At 37.2% G+C, this 21,466-nt stretch overlaps 1 protein-coding gene across 2 annotated transcripts in view; it reads left to right on the forward strand.

Moving 5' to 3' along the window:
* The window catches only part of GALNT1 (polypeptide N-acetylgalactosaminyltransferase 1), a 92,480-nt gene extending 73,851 nt beyond the window's left edge, over positions 1-18,629 (forward strand). For both annotated transcript variants that reach the window (XM_037379979.1, XM_037379980.1), the window contains exons 6-13: positions 581-788; positions 2,379-2,549; positions 3,984-4,101; positions 5,057-5,237; positions 12,092-12,231; positions 13,346-13,444; positions 14,221-14,355; positions 16,945-18,629. In XM_037379979.1, coding sequence (XP_037235876.1) covers positions 581-788; positions 2,379-2,549; positions 3,984-4,101; positions 5,057-5,237; positions 12,092-12,231; positions 13,346-13,444; positions 14,221-14,355; positions 16,945-17,091 — 1,199 coding nt within the window. In that variant the 3' untranslated portion in view covers positions 17,092-18,629. The remainder of the gene's footprint in view (positions 1-580; positions 789-2,378; positions 2,550-3,983; positions 4,102-5,056; positions 5,238-12,091; positions 12,232-13,345; positions 13,445-14,220; positions 14,356-16,944) is intronic.
* Positions 18,630-21,466: the final 2,837 nt, after the last annotated feature.

The raw sequence follows: 21,466 nt of genomic DNA on the forward strand, positions 1-21,466 counted from the left end.
GTCTTTATTTTTGTTTTATGGTGTTGTAGTGATAAATTAATGGAAAAAATATTAGCCAGAAAAATCTAGAGAAAGCAAAATTGAAAAAAAGATTTGAGCATGTTTTCAGCTGCTTTCAAAAAAATTACATTCCTGTTACGGTTCCTGTAAAAGTTACATTCCTGTAAAAGGCAATTCCTTATGTTCAGCTAGTCGGATCATTTTCTGTATTTTCTTGGTAGAGAAGTTTTATGTCCAAGAGCACTTATGTGTATGTTTTTGAAAGTAAGAGTCATATCTACTCCATAATAACAGCTTGCCTATCCCATCTGGTTTCTATGTAAGCATTCTACACTCTCTTCATTTCCATGTTTTCCATAATGAAGAGGAGGAAGAACTTCCAGCTCTAGCAAGTGAAGCACATGGAACTGTGGAAGGGCATATTGTGAAGTGTAGAATAAGCAGCAGAGGAAAGTAGGAAAAAGAAAAGAAATGAGGAAATGTCTCTTAATTCAAGTCTCTTCATTCAAAGGAGAGTTGGGGGGAAGAAAAGCTTAACTATGTAACTAACAGTTTCCATGGTTTTGATCATTCTTTGCAGATTTCTTGAAAAGACCGCTGGAGAGCTATGTGAAAAAATTAAAAGTACCTGTTCATGTGATTCGAATGGAACAGCGTTCTGGATTGATTAGAGCCAGATTAAAGGGGGCTGCTGCTTCTAAAGGCCAGGTCATCACCTTCTTAGATGCTCATTGTGAATGTACAGTAGGCTGGCTTGAGCCTCTGCTGGCAAGGATCAAAGCTGACAGGTAATTATCCATCTTTGGTCCATGTTGGTTTTTTTGGTTATTAAGAAATGTTCAAAGTATTACAATATAGCCTACAAGCAACTATCTACTTTTTGAAGGGGTGGATAAATGCTCATTGGTGTAAGTATAAAAGGCTAATTCAGTACAGCTTTTAAAAAGTAAACTTGATCTAAATTGAAGCTTATATTGGGAAGTGTGGGATAGTGTGTTAAATAGCAGAAGACCTGAGCACAAATGGAGTTGAGAAAGCAGTGGAATTTGAGGTCTTCCGTGTGCAACCTGGCCCATTTCTTCACGAATTTGGGAAGACATTATTGAGGAAGGGATGGAGCCCTAATCTCTTGCAACGCCAACGCTCTGAACAAGAACTGTCAGGTTTACTGTTTTCAGGTTCTCGTTGCGTTTTCTTTATTTTGTAATGTGTTTCTATTGTGGAAATACGTGCTGTGACTTGGTTTTCTGTGATTACTTTCTAGAGTTAGAATAGCTACTGGAATCATACTGACCTACACTGCAGTATCATAGCTTTATATTTCTATCTTAAGTCAATACTCACAGCACTTATATCCATGATAGTGTGATGGAAATTGTATTGAGAGGAAAAAAAAAAGGAGTGAGAGAATGGTCTGCTTTATAGGACATTTATACATCTGAGCAGTAACTCTGTAGATGCACACCAGTCTGTTAGTGAGCAGCATATTAAATAGACTAGATATTAAGTATGTAAGTATGGCGTTACAGTTCTGTTTTGTTCTTACGGTTATAGATTAAAATAACTTTGAAAATTTAACGTTACAAAATACAGCATTACACAGTGAAAAATCCTCAGATAATGAATCTTTGTTCAGCACTGTGCTGATGTAATACTAACCTTTAAGTTACTATTAAAACACTTTTTATGAGACTACGATACGTAAGTTGTTAAAATTTGTGCAAATGGCTCAACTAAGTCCTTTAAATATAGTTGCAACCCCTGAATCTTTTTGCAGAGCTTTCTGTGAGAGGGAGCCTGCTTGAGGATGGTTTCTTAAGTGTTTTTAAGATGATTAGTTTCTGTGAGTATGTCTTAATAATGTCAGGAGAGTGGACAAGGAGGCCTCTTTCTGTCAACTTTGATACAGTAGTTATACTTCGTTAACAATGGCTATCATTTCTTAGTCCTAAGGGCATATAAGAATACTTCCCCAGACATAATGACCACATTTTAATTTCAAAACATGCAAGTTACTTTGCTTAACTAGAAATGAAATCCTTGTTTTCTATACAATTACTATACCACTGAGAAAGCTGTGATCAATTTTTCTATCTGCAGAGAGATGATTCTTTATTACTGGTAATAATGCAAATATTATTTTTAAAAAGTGCTAGTATTGCCAAAATTGTATCAGAAAAACACATTGTCCTTTAGGGGAATTAACTCTTAATTAGCAAGACAGAGAGTATGTTTCATAATAATAATCTATTGAGTACAGTTGTTAAGAGATGGCATTATGAAAATTTAAACTGCATGTGTTAAAAACAAAATTAAAAAAACACCACCATCTTTTTTGACAATTTAATTAATAGGGTTTGATTCTCTCCTTTGTCTAGGAGAACAGTGGTGTGTCCTATCATTGACGTAATTAGCGATGACACCTTTGAATATATGGCAGGGTCTGACATGACCTATGGTGGATTCAACTGGAAGCTGAATTTTCGTTGGTATCCTGTTCCTCAGAGAGAGATGGATCGACGGAAAGGAGATCGAACCCTTCCTGTTAGGTAATGAGAAAATATTAAGTCAGTTAGTGTTCACATGATTGTTTAATGATATCCTTTTTACGTTAATCTTGTGAGTGAGTACTTAATGAATTGTGTTGTCGCATCATCTTTGTCTGGCCAAAGGAACAGCATAAAAGTTCTTTGACATGGACTGGTGTTGGTTTGGTAGCAATGAAGGAAGCAATCAGCCTGTGACTTGAGAAAATTTTAAGTTTTATGTCAATTACTGATAAATTGCTAGCTTTTAACTAGTTTTTGTACCAATATACAGATTTTTATTGAGGCTTTTTTTATCTTTTACTCAAACAAGTAAACAACATTTTGAAAAGGTGCATCGATTTTTTACATGTGTATGTATGTATTTGTGTGTGTGCATACATATATAAACGTAATTTCTTCAAAGTGCATGGTTGAGAGGTGAATTAATACTAGGATGTCATGCAGATGCTGTAGCAAAGGTAATAAGAAAAAAGATAACTTATGTATAATGTATACTTCTTAACAATTGCAAACTTACCTTTTCTGGCCTTCCTGTTCTGAAAAGTGGGCAATGTTTACTTACCATAAAGTTGAGGATATGGCCTTTACTGCTTCTTGGGTTTTGTTTTTTTTTTTTCATTTAAGAAATCAAGAGTTCTTCTGAGGATATGGTTAATTGTATAATCCCACCACCACCACCAAGTTTCCTTTCTAGGGGAGAAAGCTACATAAATGTTTTGTTAGATTGTGACCTGGTTTATATTTTGTGTCCTTCAGAAAAAGTCCAATGCATTTGAGGAAAATGACTAGTGATATAAAATAATTTATTCTAAAAGTGTGAGTAATTTGTGTACTTGAACTGCAAAGATGTGTCATCAGCCTAATGTATAATTTACCATTTGTACACTTGTTGACTAAAAAGGTGGAAATCTGGGAGATGTTGGTAAAGTTAGGAGAAACCAGCACAGTTCTCTTTTTCTACCAATAAGGAATTTTTAAAGAAAATCTGGATGTAACCCTGACGACAGTTTTCTTCTATGAAGCAATAATAGTGCAAGCAAGCAGGCCGCTTCATGGCCTCCCATAACTTTTTCAAGAACAGTTGCCAGAAGTATAAATTTCCTGTCAGAAACTGGTTTCTTTTTTATGAATTACCAGCACTGAAGCCAGAAGTCTTTCTCTGGAATTGCAGCAGCTTTCTAGGAGCTGTTTATCTGGATTACAATTTGAAGTGAGAAAATAAGGAGAACTGTCAATAACTGCTTCCATCCCTGGAAAATTTTGGGCTAGCAAGTACATCGATGGTAACTGAATTTGGATGGAAACCTACTGAGCAGGAATGTGTTAGAAACTTGGGAAATAAAAAGATATTTTGTCAGTGTAAGGGTGAAATGTATTTAAGTGTATGTTTTCATAATGACTGACACTTACCTTTTGTCTTCCCCTCCCCCCCAGGACACCTACAATGGCAGGAGGTCTTTTTTCAATAGACAGAGATTACTTTCAGGAAATTGGAACATATGATGCTGGAATGGATATTTGGGGTGGAGAAAACTTAGAAATTTCTTTCAGGGTAGGTAAAACTTTTCAGTGTTTTGTTACTCAGGACAGTGCATCTTGAGTTCTGTAAAATACAGATCTGCTGCCTGCATCAGTGTCCTCCCCTGTTGCAGTTAGCACTTTGCTTCTGTCGTGTTCTTCCAATGTAGATATGTAAAGACTGTAGCTGTTAGTGAAAAGTGCATGGTGAATTGTTGGCATAGCTTTGTGATTAAAAGATTGGGACGGTCATTCTGAAGAATGGCTGTGTGTCAAAAGGAGTTCAGTTAGAAAAGCTAATTGGGTAGCATAAGTTAAGGGTGATATCATCAGTGCATGGTTTAATGTGTCAGTGAAATGTGAGCACTTCTGTTACAAACTCTCCTCGTGCTGTTTTCTAACTTAATTATTGCATCTGTTCATTTGGATGTGGACTTAACCAGTGGTGTTCTCGCTTTGGTTCCTACCAAACTGAACTATTTGCTTTTGGTTTACTTATTATCTCAGAATATACAGGTGGATACTTCTGAAGTAGTTCAGCCTCCTGGATTTGCATTTTTAGAGGTCCAATGTAAAAATGCAAATATTTTCAGAATCTTTAGTTGGGAAATGTATGGGGGTTTTTACATGTATATTCTACTTTATGATAGAGTTTTTTGGACAGATCACCACCTGTTACTTCCTGTGATTCATGTGAGCCTTTTCCTCCCAATGCTGTCAACTTGCCCAGTTCTCCAAAGTAGCCTTGCTGATGCATTACTGCTTCGAGGCCTGATATACACTTTATTATGGTGCCTGACTCATGTTTGTGAGCATCTTTATCTGTTGAGCAGGAAACAGGCATATGTTTCTCTTCCATGCAGTATGTGTTTGTTCTAGACCTCAACTAATGTTGTTTCTCCAGCTTGAGCAGAAGCAAGTGATTAACAGTTTTAAACTTTTTTTTTTAACAACTTGAAGCTATGGAATAATTGTTCTATCACTTTCAGATCTGGCAGTGTGGTGGCACTTTGGAAATTGTAACTTGTTCACATGTTGGTCATGTGTTCAGGAAAGCAACACCATACACTTTTCCAGGAGGTACAGGGCAGATTATCAACAAAAATAACAGGCGACTTGCAGAAGTCTGGATGGATGAATTCAAAAACTTTTTTTACATCATTTCCCCAGGTGAGCAGGCCTTTGGTTATGAGAAATACCTATTAAATATTAAAACGTTAACATCTTTTGGCTTAGTAGAGTTTGCACTTCACTATCCAGAGTATAGGAGCAGGTTGCTAGTATACTTGTCTGTATGATATTTATTATGTTTCATAAAATGGATGTTAAAAAACCAAGAGGATGTAAAATATGAGAGCAAATTTACTATTAACTCAATTTCTGGAAAAAAAAAAAATCAGGGAAAGAGAGGAAGCCTGGGAAATACTGATTACTTACTTTCCACTACTGAATATTGTTGCTGTTGTTGTTGTTGTTCAAAAAAACAAAGGAAAAGAGACAAACTTTGGGTAACAACAGACATAATTTCTAAATACTTGAGACAATAGAGGCTTTTGACTTTAAATACGAAGTGGTAGTTCTATGTACCATGTCTGCTTTTCCAAAAATGTATCTTTAAAACTAATATTTCCTTATGACTTATCAAACCTGCATTAGTATTCAAATTTAAAAGCTGTAATACAATGTAGTATGAGTCTGAACAATGTCAGATTTTAGATTAATGGTTTTAAGAATACTTGTTGAGAACAAGTCACTGTGCAGATTTATGTTCTTTTTTTGTCTTAAGAGAATGTATTACTCAAGACTGTGTAAGATTTTTTTTTTTAATTAAAAATAATTCTTACTGCTACTCAAAGCTTAGCTGAAATCAGAAGCTAATAGCTTATGGTTACTGCCCTGTGTTGTTGTTAATGAAGCATTATGAATTCAAACATGACATGTATAGATATTCAGAAAACTTGTATTTAAATAGGTGCAATCATTTTTGGTTAAGATTGCTTTTATGCATCCATGTCAAGCAAGATTTTAAAATGTAAAAAGTAGCTGGAACACCTAACTATAAAAATTATCTAATTGTTAAAAAGAAATTTACATTACTGAACACCATGATAAGGCTGTTATTTTATATATAATCTCTGTAGTCCTTCCGTTTCATGTGTTAAGTGTAGGCTACAAAAGGAGTCATACTGTTTGAATTTTGTAGGATTGTTATTTTGATAGGACTTACTTTCAGAGTTTTGCAGTGTTGTGGAATATACATGCATTCTGCTGTTGGAGAAAAGGAATGAAAGAATTCAATCTAAACCAGAATAGGGTAAAAATTTTGAAATGGTGAAAGTAACTTAAGCAGTTGTCTAACTGCACTGTATATTTTCTTTCCTTTCAAAAGATGCATGTCTGCATAGTTAGTATGCTGATAGACTGAATGATTGCTGGATAGGGATGTGTTCTTGCCAGGCTCCTCTTAAGAGCATCTACACCTTCCAACTGGCACACAATCTCATTTCTATACCTGTGTCCATATTGACACTGCACTGAAGTTTAATAGAATTTCTAAGCATTTCAAGAATAGGATCATGTAGTACCTGAAGAAGTTGTTGCTCTGAAACTGATTTGTTGCCTGGGGCTGTGAAAAGAGTGGTTAGTACTGTGGGTCATTCTTAGGTATGATGTAATACCTGTTGTTCATAGAATGAGCGCATAAATGTACTCAGTGCCACTCATGCCTCTCACCCCGCCCCCCAAATCCACGTAAGTTGTGAGAGCCGGTAGGTGTTAACTAGAAAGGATTGCTGTTTTGGGAAGTTCACAAGCACTTTGCTGTTGTTATTCTGATATATCTCCAATCTTACCTGAGTGTTGCAGACCCTGATCTTACCCGTTGACAGCAAGTAACATCAGTGTGAATTTCAGTAATTCTTTCTGGCCAATAGTTGTCTTAGAAACTCAGTGAATCTCTGCTGCATCGGCTCATTTAGCCATACTCTGCTTTTCCAGGTATCCTTCTAACATAAACATTTTAATGTTTAGTTCATACAGAATGATGGTGTAGTGGCCCTCTGGCAGAGTACAGCATGCAGCTTGTGAAACTCTTCGCTAGTACAAGTACAATGTGTACTTTCAATATTACTGTGACACTGTCTTGAGTTCTTGCAAGGACTGAGGTGAGAATTTTTAAGCTGATGCTGGTTTGCAAGCCTGGGTGCAGATGAGCGAGGAAAACAAGCAATCCGCTGTGCACCCAGGTTTTTTCTTATTAGTTGACATGGAAGAGAAAATTGGATTTTGGGGGAGGTAATATACTGACAGGCATCATTGAGCCTAGCTAACAAGAAATTTGTTTCCTCCTTTATATCCTTTCTATTCTGCTCCCCTAAGATACTGAATCACAGAGGGATTGGTCCAGGAAAGCAAACCTAGGATTTTCAGGTAGCTTTCCCACTTCATGTAATTTGTGTTATGCGGGGGGAAAAAAAAGGCTTACTGCTTGAATGATAGAGACTCAAGAGACTGTACTATTAATGTAATGTAGTTAAATGGAAAGCTGCCCTCTTGAAAAATAAGCCTGTAATCCTTTTTTCTGTAATAAGTACAGCCTAGTAGAAATTGTTACTTGTCTGTTTTAAGGTTTAATGCATTTTAGAAGCCACCTCTCTCCTTAGGAGTGGTTAGGTTGGGTAGGGCAGTTGAGTAGTTGGGCAGGGAAGTATTGCAGCAGCTGCTCCTCAACTAAAATCAAACCTATCTTATTGCACACAACAGCTATTTTCCATGGCAGTAATGGCACTGGCTATAGTCTTTTCTCATTAGCTGACTGTTTTCCTCACAGTCATGCTTTACGGCAAGGTGTTGTTTCCCAGACCGTTTCCTCTTAGGCTTTCAGAAAATGGGTCCAGCACATGCAGATGAATAATCTGATTCCTGGCTCCAGTGATTCTGTTCTGTGGACACTGCCACTTCTTTATTCCTAATGGTGGCCGTTCATCACTTTCTCCAGCCTAAAATACTAGGACTAGATTGTCCAAGGTGAGGCTTCACAAGATGGCGATGGCAGTCTGACAGCTTGCTGTGAGGAGAGTGCCTTGCTTTCCATGGCAGGTGATAGGGCTTCACCTCCCCTCACTTGTTGACTGTTGTCTGTGTCCACTGATTGGACTTGCCAAACCTGTTAGGGTTATTTGTCCTGTGGGTTGGCTCTCCACTGGTTAAGTTCACCCCTGTGGCAGCACAGGAGGTGCAGCAGGAATCTGAAGGTGAGCAAGGGAAAGCTGCCCCTTTCCACAGCAGAAGCTGAAAGCATTAGGCTGGCTTACCACAGCTACCTCACCCTGCCCTTCTCTCCTAACTACTAATTAATGATAAAGTGACAGCTGCAAAATTTGGTATCCTCAGTTTAAAAGTGAAGCATGAATACCTTCAGACTGCATGGTTTCCCTGTTCTGCATGTGAGTCTGGGTTCCAGCTCCTACATGTACCCCCACTCCTTGTCCGGCATGCATTCTTGTCATTGAGCAGCCTCTCCCATCCCAGCTGGCGAGCTGAAGGCATCTTAGAAAGCCACTTCAGTGAGCTCGGGTAGAACCTCATCTAGCTGGTATAGAAATTAGTTTTATTGTTGAGCAAAAGTTTGCCCTTGAAGGTATCTTCTGTTGCACTGGGGCTAAGTGGAAAGGCAGAAAGCCTGAAAAGACAGCATTGCAGAATTACCTGAGCAAGAACCATCTAGGCAGACATTAGATGTGTTATTCTGAAAACTGCATCAGTAGGCCTAGTTTCTAATTGTTGCATGCACTTGTCTTGAGGCAAGCATGGTAAGTCAAGGTTCCATAGGTAGACTGGAAATGGATAACTTTTTTATTTGTGTGGTTTTGTTTTCAGCTAGTATTCCCTGTTAGCATTAATTGGGAATGCAAATAATGGAACTGTTCAAATTGGTTTAAAATTATTATTGCTTATCGAGTTTCATAATAGTAAAAACAAGTTCTATGATTTTTAACAGAAGACTAGTTTTAGATGAAATAGTTTTCATACTTGTCATGCTTTTGAAAATGATTGAACAATTGATAGTCTTGATCAAAATATGCTGCTTTTTCTTTCAAAGCAATTTAGCATAAATATATTGCCACATGTTGAACTTTGCAAGCAATTTTTTAGTTGTTTTGAAGTTCTGAGGCTGGCAGAACTGTTGCAGCACAACCGATAGGAAGCTCAAATATAAGGTGACAAAGAAAATTAATCTGAAGGAGTACTTTACTGATAGACATCATTATATGTATGTGTTTCTAAAGGTGTAAGGAAAGACCATTATATATTACTAATCAGAGTAGTCTGGTACTGCATACCAAACTTCTTCAAGAATAGTGGTAGCACAAGCTGTTGCTGAGATGAGTCTTTATTTGTGCAAAAGAACTGGTGGTGGTGTAACTTTTTTTGTGTGGTAGTTTTTGCCTTATCAATATTTAATTTTTAGTACATCTTTAAATATATGTGTGAAAAAAAAGCATGTGATTGTGGACATAGCTGTGGAGTCTGGCATAATTCTTTCCTGGGGGGAAGTTTTGATCTAATTCTTGTTTTGTGCTTTGTTTTTTGTTTTGTTTTTTTAGCTGAGCCATTAAAAACAAGTACAAAAACACTGGAAGATATATGTCACTTTCATGTGTATATAAACTTTACTGGTCTGTGGAGGAAATAACAATTTACACATGTACTTAATTTTTATATGTTTTATACTTTGCAGTTTTCCTAGTTGCTTCCTTTTTTTCTTTTCCTTCCCAAAAGAACTGTAACCCGTAAGTGACCGCCACTGCACTGTATAGGAACACTCAAGCTAGTTTTGAGTAATACAGATAAAGTACCAGAAATCTAGGAAATGGAGTAATTCAGCCTCTTTAAAGGATACCCCTAAGGCAACTATACCTGTTCTGCTATTCGGTCCATCTGCTAACCTGCTGCTAACTGCAGTTATGTGGCAATATATAGTTTGGTGCAAACCTAACTTAAGAGAGGATTTCTAAAAAAATCTTTCAGACTAAAAATGGTTAAATGTAATATAATACATACCTTTTACTGCATTGTAACAGAGAGAAAATCAGCTGCCACTTTTCTTTCTACTTGTTGACATTTTAAAATACTTTAAGAAACAGCATGCACATATGCTATTAAGTCACTTTGCATTTAATTGTTTATGGTTGTGACTTTAATTCTTACTGCCATCCAGTGATGTGACAAAGCCTTAACAGTGTTGTTTTCTTAAGGTGGTCGATTTAGCAGACTGATGAAATAGTTTTGAGTGCTGTAAGGTTGTTGTAAGGATGGCATGATAACTGTTTCATCCATCAGCAGCTTTTTTATCACTGAAAAACGAAGAACTCCATACTTAGCTGTGGTTGGTACAACCTTTCTCTTCTTGCTTCATCATCTTTTGAATGAGTGCTCCTTTTGGTGTAGAGCAAATACTTGCTTTGGTGAAGATAGAACAGTGGTTTTTTTGGAGGTTTTCTTTGTCTTGTGGTTTTTGGTTTTGGAATTTCTTTTGTGACTGGAAAGCCCAAACTGAAGTTTTTTGGTATTCTATTCCAAGAGATTTTTAAATTTCATTCACACTATTCAAAATATTAAAAAAACAAGCTCTCCTTTGCTTTCATTCCCTTTCCAGTGTAGTTCTCAAACATCTTTGTTAAAAAGCCTTTTAGGTTTGTATTTAAAAAAAAAAAAAAAGCCTGTGTAACATTTTTTATTTCTGGAATACTGAAATTACTAATGTTTTTATTGATGTTTACAAAGATTTAGCTGAAACGGCAGTTATCTGTCTTAATTGAGTAGACATACACCATCTTCTGGTTGGTCGATGTAATAACACAGTATGCTAACAATGTCTCGAACTCAATTTCAAAAGTTCAACAATTTCAGAGGTAATTCACAGTCCTCTAAGTGGAGGGATTTCTGAAAAATGTATGCAGCTGGAGGTCTATAGTGTGGCGGCCAGTTGAGCCATATTTGTGGTCTGTGAGGGGAATTTAAATTGCTAGGAATTGTTTTTGTTCTTTTTTGGTTTAGGTTTTCGTTTTATTTGTTGTTTTTTGGGTTTTTTGTAGTATATTACTTTTGGCCTGTGTGTTATGGAGTGTAGTGTGGAAAATACAAAAAACCCATGATGCCTGAAAACTAGAAATTATTCTACCCTTAATTAATCAGTATTACTGGAATATTAATGACTAGCGCTTAATGCTGGTCAGGCAAAAATATCTACTGATCATGCACACCTTCCTTAACCTGTCTGCAGATGGGACTTGCACAAATTAATCTTTGGAAGGAATTACAATAACCACAAAGCAGTAGGAAGGTACAGAAAGAATGAGCACTTTGATAAATGAGAAGCAAAGGAGAAGAAAGGCAAGCAAAATACCACAAAAAATGATAACAGTCTAATGGTGAATGTACTTCCTGCAAATGCTGCAGTTATATTGAACAAATACTGAATTATTAAAGGATTAGTTCCCTGTATGAAGGCTGCTTTCTGACTGTTTCTTTGTGCAGTTAGATAGATGGTGAAGGTCCAGCAGGTGGTACCTGGCTTACAGAATTAAATTAAAATGGAATTCTCCTTGCTCCAGAGGAGACTACCATGTTATACACCCCGATTGCCATTGGGGATGGAATGGCGTTAGTGACTGTAATGGTTTTAACCTTGCTCCTTTGATAACTTAGTAAGCAACTGCATTCAGATTGTTCCACAAACCACAGGTAATAAATCGACGTGTAGCACGGATGTAGTGATTCCATCTTTTCTATAATTATCTGGAAAAAGAAGTCACAGGTAGTGACTGACATGTTCTTTCTGAGAATATAAACAGTGTAATGCTATATTAAAAAAAAACCAAAACATTTTGTTGTGTAGAGATGATTTTCTAAAGAGAAAGTCTTTCATGCAAGCAGTGTATTATACTGATCATTTTTGTATCAAGTGGATGTACATAACTTTTATTAGCAGTCATTGAACAAAACTTTCTTTGTTGCTACAGGAGTTACTAAAGTTGATTATGGGGACATATCGTCACGACTTGGACTAAGACGCAAGCTCCAGTGCAAGCCTTTCTCCTGGTACCTGGAGAACGTTTATCCTGATTCCCAAATTCCACGCCATTACTTTTCTCTAGGAGAGGTGAGATTTTATTCTACATATCTTAATGTGCAACTTACGTTGGGTAGGTAAGTTGTGTTCTGAACTGAGTAGTGCAAACAAGTTATCTCCAGCAAAGTCCAAGTATCTTGCACCTGTGTTCCTTGTGAAATGATACATCTGGCTTCTCAGTGAGGCAGAAAACTGAACTTCGGTATACAGTACTGTAACTGGAATGTTCTCCCTTTTTTGCTACAATACTAAATGTTACATAGAAAGGCTTTAGAAATATTCCTTCAGAAACTTATAGTTATGAATAACTTTCTATATAACATTCTCTAAGTAGAGTATGAGCAGAATTTTGCTTAAAGATCTAGACCAGGTCAAGCAAGGGCTTGGCCCAACAATAGCTCTGAACTTTACCGCCAGAACCCTCGTCCGTGACCAGCAAACTCCAGTGATCCCTAAACCTTGCTAGACATTTCTCTTACTTTTTCTTTAAAGTTTCTTAGGTGACTGTAAAGGTAGTACAGATGATGCTTTCCTAAATGAGCATGCACCTACTCTCCCCTACAAGCCACGCTGAGGCAAATATTGAGCGCATTGTAGGGTGATTTTGTACCGTTTGTTTTTAAAAGAAGCGCTTTTAACAAAATGGAGCAGGCATTCATGCTGCTGCATGACTATCAAGAGACTTGCTACCCCTGCCTGCTTACTATATAGTAATACAGGGATTAAGGCTGTAACTTAAGAAGTGAGGAAATTGAAACCAGTCACCCATGATTTCAAAGGGAATTAAACCCACCATGCCTAGGAGAGTGCTTTAAAACTTCTGAAGGTTTTGGGCTGGAGACTCAACTGTGTCCATTTTGTTATAGCTGAGCCTTTAAGCAAAGAGAGTCCCCAGGATGGAAGGATCCCTGAAAGAAAGTAAAGAAACAAACGTGGCTCTGTAACCTGGTAGCTTGAGAATTTGCTTGGGAGTTTGAGTCTCAGACAGTGGTTTCTCATTGTAGTACAGTTGCTGCTATATTTTACATTTCATTCCCATAATCTCTGGTGTATGGCAGAGAAAACTGGTGCCAGTGTGGTTTGATATGGACCTAGTTCTCTTCTAAAAAATAACCTTTGGTGAGGTGCTCTTTTTCACTCCTAGATAAGAAATGTGGAGACAAATCAATGTCTGGATAACATGGCAAGGAAAGAAAATGAGAAGGTTGGAATTTTTAACTGCCATGGAATGGGTGGCAATCAGGTGATTATTTTGTTTTATTTTCTTAATATATTGAATTATTTGGAACACTACTTCTCCTCACTGGGACAATTCTTCAGTTCTTTCAGTAGTTATCTTTAAAATATACCAAAGTGGTAAAGTTTAGGAAACCCTTGCTGAAAAAGATGCCTGTAAGAGGAAATGCATAAGAAGATTTCTTGAGTGGTTTGTCATTTGTAGATTTTTGAGGCCTTATTGTAATAGGTTTTAGATCAACTTTCAAGTCAAAAAAGAAATGAGGAGAGAAAGGAGACCTGCTGCAAGCAAGACTTTTCACCTCCTGTAGGTTCTCTGGGACTGTCTTCTGGTTAGATGTCCTTATTGGCATTATTACTTTAAAAATAAAACCCAAACATGCCTGTACCTGAAACGCTGTTTATAATGTACATTTTTCTGGGGGTCAGTTCTGGAATTTATTTTACATCTTGGTTTTTGTTCTATTTCGTCAATAATTCTTGATGTTGGGGTTTTTTTCAGTATACAGGGATTACCTGTGTTGGGGATTCTCCTGTTTCTGTACAGGAAGCAGTCTAGAATTAAAAAAAATGTCAGTTTTGACTGAAGAGCTTGTTCGTATAGTGTTTATATTTATTCCCTAAAAAACCCCACCATAATCTTTCTATACACGCTGAATGGAAAAGAATAAAACCCTGAAAGTTTTAGTGGATATCAATGAAGTAATGCACAAATGTTCCCCCTGCCCCAGGAAGTTTTAGTTGAACTTTTTTTCCAGTTCCTCTCATTCTTTTTCTGTCTAGGTTTTCTCATATACTGCCAACAAGGAAATTCGAACAGATGATTTGTGTTTAGATGTATCCAAACTTAATGGCCCAGTAACGATGCTCAAGTGCCACCATCTAAAAGGAAATCAGCTTTGGGAATATGATCCAGTGGTAAGTCTTCTAATGACTTGTGACAACTTGCGTTTTACATGAACCTACAGAGCAACATATTCCAGTGTGAAACCACTACTGGACAGTCAAAACAGGAAACAAGGTCAGGGTTATGTTCCCTCTGTTATTAATTCATTGTGTAATCACTAAATAGACATTAAATCAATCTGTATCGATTTAATTACCTGGTGAATTTTGGGGGAGCTTTTAGAAGAATATATTTAATGTGCTTTTTAGGTCCTCTGGAGAAGGTCCTCTGGAGAGAGGTCCTCTGGTCCACTAGTCTGCTAGTGTAGTGTTGTGTTACAGTGAGATTAACAATGGAAAAGTATTCCAGGTATCTTCTGGACCAGTAAAAGTTAATGCTAACAAACTTGTGACAAATTCGTCACCTGGTATCTTATCTTGCACAAGGTTAAAAGGAAATACTTCTCTAATTAAAAAATCAGCATCCCAAAATTATAAGGAAGATTTTACATTTCTAATCATGATATGTTTAAGGTTGAGATGCTTAAAGCAGCTTTATTTTAATTTTACCTTTAATTTATTCTTTTTCTTGTACATCATGTTCAAATTTATTTGAAGTTCACATGTTGAACTGCCAGATCTAGAAATCATTGATTGTTGATCCATTCATCACTAATTTGATTTGCAAGCTCTAAAAACTCCCTTGTGATATAGTGCTGTCAAGAACTCTGACTTAAATCATGGCTAGTTAGTAAGGAATAGTTCTAAAACTTCTTAATTTAAAATCACTTATTGCAAAAGACAATTGTGAGACAATTTGTGGAAGGAGAATCTTGCCAGTATAATCATGACAACTATTTTATAAAGAGAACATGTGGATATTTAGCTACTAAAAAGTAATTTCACAGATTAAAAAAAAAAAAAAAAAAAAAGAGAGCGAGAGAAAGAAAAGAAATAAGGGTGGGTTGGGCATACCTAACAAGGTATTTCTAACTAAATAGACTTGCTGTAGATTTTAGTAGCTGAGGTGTTAATGAAACCTACAGCCTTTAAGACTAAAAGGAAATATGTATGAAAGATGATTTTTTCATTAGGATGGTAGTTAATGTGGAAGATGGTGGATCTTTACTTGAATTTCTGCACGTTGCTAGCAGCTGCTGGTAGGAGACTGAAGCAAGCTGTTGAAGGCTTTCAGGATTAAATGTTAATTGAAATGATTAAATTTGAATCTTGGGAACCATTCATTCTTGTTTTTAATGTAGTTAGTTCACATGACTTAAGTAAATAAGATGAGTAATATTACTACATGGCAGCGATTCACCAAAGTACTTTTTATTTTGTTTCTACTTTATCATTTGGGAAGAACATTGCACTTAGGTGTCTGAAGATGCAGTAGTCTGTCTTGCAATGATTGACACAGACAGTAAAACAGTAAAGACAGTAAAACTTCCCCTGTGTCAATCTTGAGCCATAGATTTGGCTGTATTTGTATTTTCTCTTCATTCTGCCAGTGGAAAATCTAGGTATAACCTTCAGAACTTTACTGAAAGCTGGCTAATAAAACACAAAAACAATTTAGGGAGTACTTAGCAAGAACTCCTGCCTGCTTAGCTGGATGATTTTCGTGTAGGTTTTATTTTTCTTTTGCCTCTGTTCAGGAGACATGTAAGAAGCCCCTTTCCCTTGGTGTCTACCAGATAGAAAGAGAAAGGAGGGGGAAGCAAAACCTAAACCTGTGTGTTAGTTATTTGTTTGCTTATGTCTGTTCCAACTGTCTCATTCGTTCTTCATGTGCTGTATGAGCGGAGGAAATGTGCTCAGGTTTTTGGTTGGGGGTTATTTTACCCTTCATTGCTTGTGCACACAAGGCCTGCTTGTTCTGCCACTTTTCTGTCAGTCCAGTAGCGCTGCTGAGTGAGAGAAGAAATACTGATAGTAATGCCTGTCAGTACCATAGAGAAGTTGATGCACTGATGAGTACCCACAGCACAGTGGCAGGAAATGCAACTTTTGAAGATCTGTTGTCCATGAGGATAGTGCGGAGGTAGACAGAGTGGTGTATGGAAGATTGCATAAGTAAGATTAGTAGGTATTGCAAAAGATACATATGTATGTGAACTTGTACGCATCTTTTTTTTTTTTTTTAAAGAACATATTTTTTAAAAAAACATAGTACTAAAAGAACACAATGTAAGGTCAGTGTTGTCCCCAGCTGAGGATAAAAGTGTACTTTCAAATACATATTTCACGTGTTCATTCTGATCAAAGCTTCTCTTATAACTAATAATTGAAGTTGTATATCTTACCAAACTTTAATTTCTAACTCCTCAAATATCCCTAGGTATATAGTCCTATTTAAAGAATGGTGGATATTGCTTGATAAAGAACATGATTTAAAAGTTCAGACTGTTCTGTTTTTCACAAAGCATTGTTTTTAATATCTACCACATCAAATAGCATGTTTCAGTGTTCTTTAGGATTGGGACATGGAGTCAGTAACCAAGGGGTCTTGTCTAGTTCCTACATACCTGTGGAAGAATTTTAATGGCCACTAGAAACTTTTTGGTGAACTTATGCCTGGTGAATTTTGTAAAACTAATTTCTTTTTGTTTTGTCTTCAAGAAATTAACCCTGTTGCACGTGAACAGTAACCAGTGCCTGGACAAAGCCACCGAAGAGGACAGCCAAGTACCCAGCATCAGAGACTGCAATGGCAGCCGCTCCCAGCAGTGGCTGCTTCGCAATGTCACCCTTCCAGAAATATTCTGAGAGGTTCTAAAAAAAAAAAGCAAAAAATTGACTGGGCTACCTCGGCTGATACTTGGGCTACACTGTTAAGTAGCAACAGAATCTTCTGCTCTGCAGAATCCACAGTTCATCAGCTGTTAGAACTCCTGCAGCTTCTCAGTAGCTGTGAACCAGCCTTCCTGTATAAGGATGTGAAACTACCACACATACTAGTGAAACTGCGCCCACTGATGTTTACAAGATCGAAAAAATTTCTTTCAGCAAGTCATTTTGAGAACGTTTGGACAGTGGAAACATAATCAATGAAATAATCTCTCTGAAGAGCTGCATATCGTTGTAGTTTGCTTGCACATCAGTAAACTCTGCTGAAAGTGCTGTTGTAATGAAGAAAGTTCCAAGATTTTTTTTCCCTGGTTTAGCAGTGGTAACCAGACTACTAAATATAGATTCACAAATAAATGAGAGAGCTGGAAACCAGATTCAGTAACATGAAATAAGAATTCTGTGATTTAAAAACAAAAAGTAAACAGGGTTTAATGGAAACTAAATCAGAACTATGAAAAGTACGATTTGTTATAGTGAAGTATCAAATTTATATGTAGATTTTATACCTCAGTGGGGGAAAATAACCAAGTCAAAAGACAATTGTTTCTCTTTTTCAATTGTGAGATAGTCCATAAATACTCTTTTTTTTTTTTTTTTTTTTTCTGGTGAGTCTAAAATTCTTTTGGGTGCAAAAAAAGCGAGCATAAGAATAAACATAGCTCTTGAATGTCAGGTCAACTTTTTTCATTTTTTTATTTTAATTTCTTGGCTGTTGGAATTGTATCTTTTTATTACTGTCTGAAAACTGGAGGTTAACATGCTGTCTAACTGTTTTGTTTTATTTTTTTTTTTGTGTCCAAAGCTTCTGTTTCAGTTTCTACTTGGGTCAGTCAGCTTATGGTCTTTCATGGCCAAACAAAAGGTTTAAGTACACTTTGAAATTATTAAGTTAACTTGACAGGATACACTTAGCGCCCAAGACCTATACTACTGTACTACAGTTTTGTTTTCATAGCAATAAATCTTTTGTTTCTTGTTTGATTTCAGTCATCAGAAAGCCAGCAGAAAAGATACATGATTTGGCTAGCAGGAGACTGGCAAAATTGAAGGTTTTCTGGAATCTTTTTTCACTTCATATTCAGATGTGCTTCATTGTCAAGTGCATATTTAGATTAGACTCTGAATTGTAATGTTGATCTGCTGCTTTTTTCTAATAAAACCTAAAGAAAAATAGCAAAATTGGCATGGTTTTTAAAGTCAACATAGCCAAAAGCAATATGACTATGTCAGTACATTGGTCTGCATTTTTTAACTGAATTGCTTTGTTTTGTTACAAAAAAAAAAATCTGTGTGGGCTAATCTTGAAAATGAGCCACTGAATGCTCAGAGTATACATTGAATTTTCTTTTGGAAAGAAAAATGAGATTTGCTTAATGGAGAGGATATTTTTATGATAAATGTCATTGTTTGGCCAACTGTCCTGTAAAGCAAATTAAACCTAGACTCATGCAAAAGTTGTGTGGAATTATATTTGGATGTTATGGCTATTTTAGATTTGCTATTCCAAGTTGCTTTAGTCAGTGTTATGTCCATTATTTCTGCAGCAGTACACAAGAGTTTTCATACACTAAGCAGGGGAGAAGTTAACAAATTGCAGTATTATGTTGCTGCTTTAAAAATACATAGGACGAGATGGTGGGATTAATATCAGATAAAGCATCTAAATATCTATCTTTCATTGACCCCTCTGTGGATAGCCCTGCAAATCTTATAAAGTTGAAGTGATTTATGAAAGAAATGGTATGGTACATTTATCAGAAAGATATTGAAGCGTGCCAAGATGACTTTAAAAAAAAGTCTTAGTGGTGATGTAAGAAGATTTATACCTTTTGTTACAGGCCATGATGAAGATGGGATGGGCAACCATGTCATCATTTGTAATTGATGCATATTCTTGCTCCTTAGATACTCTGTGGTCCCTGCTGCTTTTATACTGTTTCTGAAGTTTTTGTCTGATACTGCTTATTAGCCACCAAAGCACTGTTTTCATTTTTCTGCTGTGTATTGGCCAGTGATGGCTCGGGTCATGTTTTGGGTTTTATTTTAGCTGATCTTAGCAAGCTAGCACTTTTCGGTGTGTGTGGGGGGGTGATGGTATGTAAAAATGAGGGTATTAGTTCAGAAACAATTTCTGAAACTCAAAATACATCCCTTTAAAAACATCGCCAGCAAAGAGGCTCTAAATCAAAGGTGGGTAACCTTTTGTAGAATGAGAACAAGGAGTGTCAGAAGTGCAGCATAAAAGTCCTGTAAGTTTTGAAAATTTCTTAGTGTTTCAGTTTTCATAAGTATATGGCACATCACTGAACACACAAAAATGAATCATTTTCACTTTATATTTGTAACTCTTAGGATTAATGCTGTGTTACTCTGTTAACAAAACTGAAGTGCTGTGGCTTGTAATATCACTAAACCTGTAGCCAGACCTCAGTGTTACTATGATTTTACCCTTGTTGATTCAACAACTCATTTTACATGTTGGTCACATAGAACTGCAGTAAAAATCATCGCACAACTGAAAATGCATGTCTTGAGTTGTCAGCTTGTTGTGGTTTAACCCCAGCTGGCATCTAAGCCCCACACAGCTGCTCACTCACTCCCCCCTGGTGGGGTGGAGGAGAGAGTTGGAAGGGTAAAGTGAGAAAACTCGGTTGAGATAAGAGACGGTTCAATGAGTAAAGCAAAAGCCATGCATTGGCAAAGCAAAACAAGGAATTCACCACCTCCCATGGGCAGGCAGGTGTTCAGCCATCTCCAGGAAAGCCAGGCTGCGTCACACCTAAGAGTGACTTGGAAAGACAAACACCATCACTCTGAACATCTCCCCCTTCCTTCTTCCCCACCTTCAATTTTGAGTGTGACACCATGTGGTACGGGATATCCCTTTGGTCAGCTGGGGTCAGCTGTCCCAGCTGTGTCCCCTCCCAGCTTCTTGTGCTCCTCCAGAAAAGCCCTTGGCTCTGTGTGAGCTGCTCAGCAGTAAGGAAAACATCCCTGAATTATCAACACTGTTTACAGCTCAAATCCAAAACATAGTCTCACAGTAGCTACTATGAAGGAAAGTAACCCTCTCCTAGCCAAAACCCGCACGCAGCTTCGCAGCACCGAAGCAGCAATCTGATTTCCAGTTCATACCTTACCGATCCTTACCTGCTGAATGTGGGGAGGGGAAGCAGCAGACTGGAGAGTGTCTGCAGCCTCTAGGTGTGTGGGTCAAAACCCCTTAGCTCAGCCAGGGCAACGGGTGCTGGTTCACTGGCAGCGGGCTGTGCTTAGCTTGCCCATCTTGCTACAGCTCATGCTCAGCAGTTGTACTGCGCTGGATAACAACAGGAATTCTGCAAGGATTCCCTGTCCCTCTACTAGTGTGCATTTCAAATAGTCTGTTGTATTAAGCACCTCTCAAATGTGGCCACAGAATATCTCTGCCTGCCCCCAGTTTTCTTCTGGCTTCTCTTACCACAAACATGGTGGCTGTGGTCAGAGCTCCCTGCAGCAAGCGACCTTCCTTGGTGACCACCTACAGTCTCACAGTGGCGGTCCTCCGCTTACAGGCACAGTACATCTGTGTCCCAGCTTGCAATAGGAACACTAGTCGACTGTCCTTTCGGAGTTACAGGTACACTTAATTCCTTTCCACTGAATCTGTCTTCTCATACTGAAGTCTTCATATGGAATTTTTAGAACTTCTGTAACTATTTTTGTTTAATCTGTTCTGAAAAAAAAAAAAAGCAGCACTGTGGTTTTTTCTTACTGTGTAACATACCTGTGTGATTAGGCATATGAACAATTTCTAGTAGAAATCCCACTCTGCTCTCCAGTGCCTCTGCATTTATGGCTGTTTTGTTCAGATCAGATGTAGGAGGGGGAAAAAATAAGACCACTACTGTCTTATTTAACATTGATAGCAAATACACACAGGGTAAGTAAAAATAAAAATCAGTAGTTGTATTTTGGAGAGAACTGGTAAACTCTCATTTTGCCCTTCTGTGCTCGGTGTATTTAGCAAAATATCCTATGCATGCTTTAAAGACAGCGTTGTGTTCTGTTCCACATCTTTTCTCATTTGCTTGTGCAGACATTTATTGAGAAACACCAGTGCCCCTTAACTGAGTTGAAGTGTATTACATATTATGGTACAAACTTTGGATAAGTACACTGTGCCACATCTGATTAGGTCATCTTCAGTCTGTTTAGATGCTGTAAGTCACAAAACTGTTATCTGCATGTACATGCAAATATGGATGTTTTTGTCTCCATCTGCCAGTTTGTTTTATCAGTATGAAATTAA

The sequence above is a fragment of the Falco rusticolus genome, chromosome 3 (genome assembly GCF_015220075.1).
Source record: "Falco rusticolus isolate bFalRus1 chromosome 3, bFalRus1.pri, whole genome shotgun sequence".
NCBI classification, from domain to species: Eukaryota; Metazoa; Chordata; class Aves; order Falconiformes; family Falconidae; genus Falco; species Falco rusticolus.